The sequence below is a fragment of the Octodon degus genome, unplaced genomic scaffold, assembly GCF_000260255.1.
Source record: "Octodon degus isolate 3935 unplaced genomic scaffold, OctDeg1.0 scaffold00011, whole genome shotgun sequence".
In the NCBI taxonomy this organism is placed as follows: Eukaryota; Metazoa; Chordata; class Mammalia; order Rodentia; family Octodontidae; genus Octodon; species Octodon degus.
Window position 1 is genome coordinate 5,396,118 of NW_004524587.1, and position 6,908 is coordinate 5,403,025.

At 38.9% G+C, this 6,908-nt stretch overlaps 1 protein-coding gene across 5 annotated transcripts in view; it reads right to left on the reverse strand.

Annotated features, from left to right (window-relative positions):
- Positions 1-6,908, reverse strand: part of Cntnap4 (contactin associated protein like 4) — a 236,333-nt gene that overhangs the window by 97,787 nt on the left and 131,638 nt on the right. For 4 of the 5 annotated variants that reach the window (XM_023709353.1, XM_023709356.1, XM_023709357.1 and 1 more), the window contains 2 exons: positions 5,641-5,787; positions 156-327 (listed from right to left, as the gene is read on the reverse strand). In XM_023709353.1, the coding sequence (XP_023565121.1) occupies positions 156-327; positions 5,641-5,787 (319 nt within the window). The remainder of the gene's footprint in view (positions 1-155; positions 328-5,640; positions 5,788-6,908) is intronic. The other variant, XM_023709355.1, reaches the window with a different exon arrangement.

Consider the following 6,908-nt stretch of genomic DNA (forward strand, 5'->3'; position numbering starts at 1 on the left):
ATATTTTTCTTATCTGTATATTTTTCTTATCTGTTATGTAAATAAAACACATTTCCTGTGAAACAGATACGGGGAAGATAGTTCATTATTTATACCTTTTAATCTATAATCAAACACTTGAATAAATCAAAACAAACACATGAGACTGTTCTTACCTATCCGAGATGCCACAGGAGTCTATCTGGAGGTCACTGAAGTTTCCGAGAGACCCCTGCTGAACTGCAATCAGATCTACCACTTCATTACCGATGGAAATAAGTCTCATACATCCCTGGAATCCTCCAAGCAGGCTTTTACACTTTGATGCGAAGCTTTTTTCAGGACAACCTGATAGAAACAGAAAAAACCATAACCAAATACACCCCTAATGATTGGAGGCTCATAATCACAGAAGAATTCAGTAAGAAAAAAAAAATAAAGAGAAATAGATATTTAATTATCTTCTGCACTATAGGAGAAGAAATAAACTAACTACAATCATTATTACCTTGATCTAAAATACAAATTCCAATTCCTAAAGAGTATATTTTCTTTATTACCATTGGATTCACAGGTGTTATAGTAATTATCTACAAATGCAAGAACATGATACAAAGTTTAGAAACATACACATTAGGTTGAGTCCTGACAAGCTGGGCAGAAATATTAAGTTAAATGTGACTTAACCTGGGAACATAGCTTTTGGAGAGTGAAAAAGCTAAGAACATAAAGGGTGAAAATATGCAGCATATGAAATAAAAGACAATGGAAATGATGAAACTACCTGCAAAGAGAGACATATTGGCTTAAAATAAAGTATTTATTGAATTAAATATTTTCTTATACATTTAAAAGGCACATATACGTGCATTTTAATAAATACACAAGGCTAAATATCAAAAATATTTCATAGTTTGATTTTATTCATTCTTTGCCTCAGACAAGACTATTCTCTTTATTGATTTTTATACTATTTAAGATTTCTTTTAGGGGCCAACGAGAGAGCTCAGCAGCCTAAAGCACCTGCTTAGACGAGTTTAGGCAAGCGCTCAGGGCCCGTGGTTCAATCCCCAGCACCACATGCCCCTAGGGTGGGCTAAGCTGGCCACAAAAATGTCTTTTAATTATTTACATAATAAAGAAGTATAATATTTACCATTACTGTCTAATTTTAATGGCGTTCTAAATGTTTATCCAAGTGAAATAAATAATTTTATGGAGTATGAACACATATATTATCCTTACATATTTTTCATTAATCTTTCTTTGCTGCTATGGTTGTCAACCACTATTGCAATTTCAAAGAATATCAAATAAGTCAGAAGATTCTTAATTCCTTATAATCCATATCTGTTTTCTACCTGGGAGTTTCTATTATAATTAAATAGTTTGACTGAGGATATTTCTCCTTACTGCTTTGTATTCCCAACAAAACACATTTACATGGCAAGTAAAATCCAGTGTTACTTAAAACTATGAAGCATATTAAAATATTCTAATTTAAGCTAACGGAGACTTTGAAGTTTCCAATTTCATATATCAAAAAATTAATCAAAGCTTTTGGAGTATTTACTTATGCATAATAATACACATGTTTCCAGTACTCATAATACTTCTATACTAACGGGCAGAGCTACCATAATCTCGATGTATTTTTAAGATTACTTATTCACCAATCAAAAATACAAAGATAAAAATGAAACAGATAATAGTTCAATCATATTGGGGGTCAACTACCATGTGGCAGCTACCTACTAATTTCATTTACTCTGGGCAGTGTTTCTTGACACATCTCAAACTATTTCAGAGTAAAATAAATTGAGAAATGTGCCCATAGGAAACAAAACCAAGCAAACTTGAAGCGTCAGTGAAAGGTCATGAAACTGTACCAAAAGCACAAGGTCAGGTCCTGAGGCAATTCATATTCTGAGCTACCATGTTCAATAAGCAAGAAATTCTAAGAACAAAGCGGAGTTCAACCAGGTTAGGCTCATTAGAGTGTGCTAACAGGCAGCCACAAGTGAATATAAAGCCGTACCAGAGAGAAGTTCAGCGCTGAACCCTTCTGAGATGAAAGTTCTAAAATAGGAAGATTTCTAGAGAATATTTAATGCTGAATTAATGGATGGCTCCATTACCAGAGGCAGTCAGTGTGTTAAACACCTCTGAGGATGACAGATAAATTATCACTCTATGTCACTGTATCAGAAGTGAGATGTCGGGTTAGACTTCATGGGAATATTGCCTGGTCACTGGACGGATAATCCTCACTTTACACACAGAGGAGGAAAGTGAGAATTCTGCACCTGGTTTAGTATCCCGACCTTGTGCTGCGTGGTGTGTGACGCACATTCCCAAGATTCCCCAGGGGAATTAACAGAAATTAGATGCTCAGTCATCCTCCATCTGGAGAAGCCAGATTTAAAAATGGTAACTTATAAATGATAAAACCTGAGCACCCTGCACTACAGTGCTGTCTGAATTTTTGAAAAGCAGTCATCTCAGGGAGGGAAAAAGTTAAGAAGCACAAAGTGATGGATGAAAAATGAAAGCTTTGTGCGGCAGATGCAGAGTACTGCTAGCCCCTGAGCCACTCCATCTTCCCATATGACAGTACTCTCAAGGCTGGCATGAAGGGCCGGCCAAATGGCTCAGTGAATTAAAGTGCCTGCAAGCAGGGGCAGGGGCTGATGTTTGATCCAGGGGCCTGCTGTCCCAACCCCACCCCTGGGACGCACTGAGACAGTGATTGAGATTGGATGTGGTGGCGCACACCTATAATCCCAGCACTTGGAAGGCTGTAAACAACAGAGTCACTAGACAGTGATTGAGACTGGGCATGGTGATGCATGCCTATTATCCCAGCCCTTGGAAGGCTGTAAACAGGAGAATCACTATGAGTCTGATCTAGTAGTGAGACCTTGTAGACCCTGTAGACCATTCCCTAAAATACAGAACAAAAAAAACACTGACATGAAGTGGAGATGGAATCCTGGCTGTTGGCACAGGCAGACCCTTGGCAGTGGGGCATCATGGCCAGGTAAGACTGCCTGTATCCTGCTAAGAGAGCTGGAAATATGCAGTTGAACTCAGAGAGGAGCAAAGGGGAACTGATGGGCAGGATCTCAAAACATGGATTTTTTTTTTTTTAACTTCAAGACAAACTGGCTGAAGAATTAAATGCCTGAAAACTGCCTTCCACTTAGATAAAACAAATCCCATCCATGAAACAATTCCCATCTGCACAAAACAAAAGATGTTCCATAGTAACCAGCTGCTGAAGTTTGCCCAGAATTTGGAGAGGAACACACGACTTGCAGCTCTAACCAAAGAATCCCTCACCCTCTGCCAATTCTACCCTCCAACCCAGGAGCTCTGTGCCAGTCTGTGTTTCAGAGGATGCTCCTCTAAGATTCCGCCATCCATTCTTGTGCTTGTAGCCCAAGAAAGCCTCACGGGGAGATACAGTGTACCTGCTGAGAAGCCTGTCCCCTAAATATCCCAGAATCTATAATTCCTAGCCCAAAAGGCCCAAGCGGATTTCCAAAGAGATGGATCTCAATTGGGTTCTTGAGTCACAAGACTGGTCTCTGTCTTGTGAAGATAGCCTAAATTTTGCAGGTTATGTATTTAAAAAAAAAACAAAAAACCTTGGGCGTGGAATTTTATGGTGGAAAGTACTACAGTATGCTGCTTAGCATTCTCTTAACAGACGGAAAATTATAAAGAGAAAAAAGGAAAAATGAACTACAAATTTGAGAGAGTACTTCGCTGGGGAGATCAAAGGGTGTGACCCTGGAGGGACACGACACACATGGATTGATCATCTACTGTTCCTTAAGCAGAGGTGTGTGAGTACAGATGTGCACTTAAAGGGCTCTAAACGACCTGAAAATGAGTTAGTGATATAAGCTGAGAACAACACAGCACACCAGAGAAGGAAGACGCAAGAGAACTCTATGTAGCTCTGCCCAAATTTGCAGTAAGCCCAGAACTATCCAAAATATTTTTAAATAATGTGGTATACAACATACACATCAAAATAAAGGATGGCAGAGTGCGTAGTCAATCTACTTCATGATAACATTTCAGCATGAATCAAAGCAATAACTAGAGGAAAACACTACACAAAGTTGCTAAGCATTGCTAAATCTGAACATGAAGGCTGTAAATTTTTTTGAGAACCATGACTCTATTTTCATGATTTACAAGCATTTTTATCCAGTCTTCTGTTTTTTTATTTTGTATCATTTGACAGAGTGTCTGGTTTCTTCCTCCTTATCTCTGTTTCTGCTCCTAAATATTTTCCTTTGAGGTGAGAACTCTTGGTTAAGCTGGTCCATATAGTTATTAAGACAGTGTGTTCTAGGTTGTCATAAAATTAGTCATATATTTTAAAAGAGTCTGATTCAGAAATGAACAAATCTTCAGTCAAGGAAGCAATTGTATCTTTTAAAATTGTAGACTTATGATGCCTTTTACAGTAATAGGTTGTGCAGGGTTTTTTACTGCTATTGATCAATTGTGTGTGTGTGTGTGTGTGTGTCTGTGTGTGTGTGTGTGTGTGTCTGTGTAGTGTGATGTACTAGGAATTGAACCTTGGAGCTTGGTGCTGAAGCACAACACTAGCTCCCTTTTTATTTCTGATCTTGAGACGGGGTCTCATTAAGATTCTGAGTTGTCCAGGTCGGACTCCAATTTACAATCCTCCTTCTTCAGCCTCCCAGATTAAAGGGATTGAAAGTGTGCTCTACCATGTTTGGCTGCTCCTTGACGTTTTAAATTCTGGTGAGCTGATTCACACGATATGTACTCATGATCAATTCTTAAATATAATTTGTGTCTCACTGGTGAATAATGAAGACTAGGTGGCTTAACTCAAATTAAAACAGGAGTTTAGACAGAAGTAACTGTTATCATACAATGGAATAACACAACAAAATGATAATGCAAGAAACGCACACATCTCGAAGGGAAGTGGCTTGCTACTAGAAAGTTTACCACTACGTTTCCGATAGCAAAGAACATCTTATTTTCATTTTCCAGTGACAGGTATTTGATTTCATTCCTCAAATTTTCTTTTCCAAGCGTTCAATCCAATCCACCGCCCATGAGATGAGGAATAGATTCATTTGTTCTCGTTCTCAAAAGGAAAGGGCGTGATACCGAAGGCTAATGTCCTGCTTTCATCAAGTGTATCAGTGCATTATCGCTTAGCAAAGAGATCACCACGGCTAATTAAGTTAAATTATTTGTGCACAGGTGTAATAGTGTCCTGCACCGGGCAGTGGAGCTACAGGGAGTGACCTGGAAGACACTGCAATAAAATCAACCAATAAAATCAGAAGACAATGTATAAGGGCTATTTAACATTAGCAAAATATAACAAGGCTTGAAGGTAAGAACTGAAGAAGGTGGCCGACTTAAAATAAATCTCATTACAGAAATCATGAACACAGGTAAGTTCACCTTCTAGAAACGTATTTTACGTTAGGATTCGTCATCTTGACCCACTCAACATTTCTGCGTTTAAAGAAAGTGAAAAATTATTCCTTTGGGTTAGCGTGGATGAAACAAAGCAGAAGGACTCTTCCCCAAGATGCGGGCACAGCAAAGGAAATTAAGGCCTAGCTGCCCATGTAGCTCGATCTTCTTTCTTACCTCCAAAATAGTAAGTGTCCCCTGAATAAATTTCAGGCGCCAGCAGAGGAGAAGTAGCGGTCACATGGCCGTCCACAAGCAAACTCAGGTGATTCCTTTTCGCATACAAGGCGACGGAATGCCACTGTCCATCATTTAGCCCTCCACCTGGGGGACAGAAACTCCTTCAGAAGACAGCTCAACTGCCTAAAGTATTTGCATCTGTGGCAGTTCTGCAATTATCGGTGGCTTGCAGTCTGAGACCCCTCATGGGGGCCAGAAACCGTGGGTGTGCTATTTTTTCCCTACACATACATACCCAGGATAACATTAATTTATAAGTTAAGGGCAGTAAGCGATGAACAACAGTAGTAGAATAATTGTAGCAACTTATTGTACTAACATTTATTTAAAACTGATGAATTATTTATTTCTGGAACGTCCTAGTATTTTTCAGACTACAATTGACCTGGGGTAACCGAAAGCACAGAAAGAAATGCCACTGCAAGCGAGACTGCTACATAGGTGGAAAAGAAACAGAAAGCAGACGAGGCAAGGGAGGCAAGTGGGAAATCAGCGCCTCTATGTACGAAGTGCTCCATTATTATCTTCCCTTCCCGGGACCTCAACAGAGAGGATAAGAGACGCCCAGACCTAGACAGCATTGAGTGGTTAAAATATTTCCATTATTTGCTGTAGACATAGATTTTCACCTTCCATCCATATAATTTACTTCTTGGAGGGGAGGAGTTTAGGAAGAGTATAGCTATCTCACCAAATTCTAGGTTATACCAAATACTTCTATGTAGTTACTTCTTAGGATATTATAAGCAGAATATTTAGCAAACTGTATCAGGGACAAAGAATCTGGGTTGCCCCAGGCGTGTGTCTCCTGCGAGGTCAAACAAGATAATGCTGTATTTTCCTGGTGAAGCTTTCAAACTAGAAATACATTTTTTGAAAAGTTTGTAACCGATTTCATTGTTTAAGTTAGTCACCAGGGATAGAGCTAAAGTGGTGTTTGGGGTTCCTACATGCACGGAGGCTGTCATATGTCTTTTGGAGAGAATACGCATGTTCAATAAGCTTAATTCACATGTGATTTAGAGTGCTGTTGGCCACAAATGCAATGTTAGTTAATCAACAAAATATTGCATACTAAAAAATGGTATATTCCAATAAATCACATACAGATTAAGCTTACACACTTATGGATTGAAAAAGTTTTGTTAACAATGGTTCACAGAAATGTAATGCTGTGTCTCCCTTAGAAATAATGGCTCAGGATT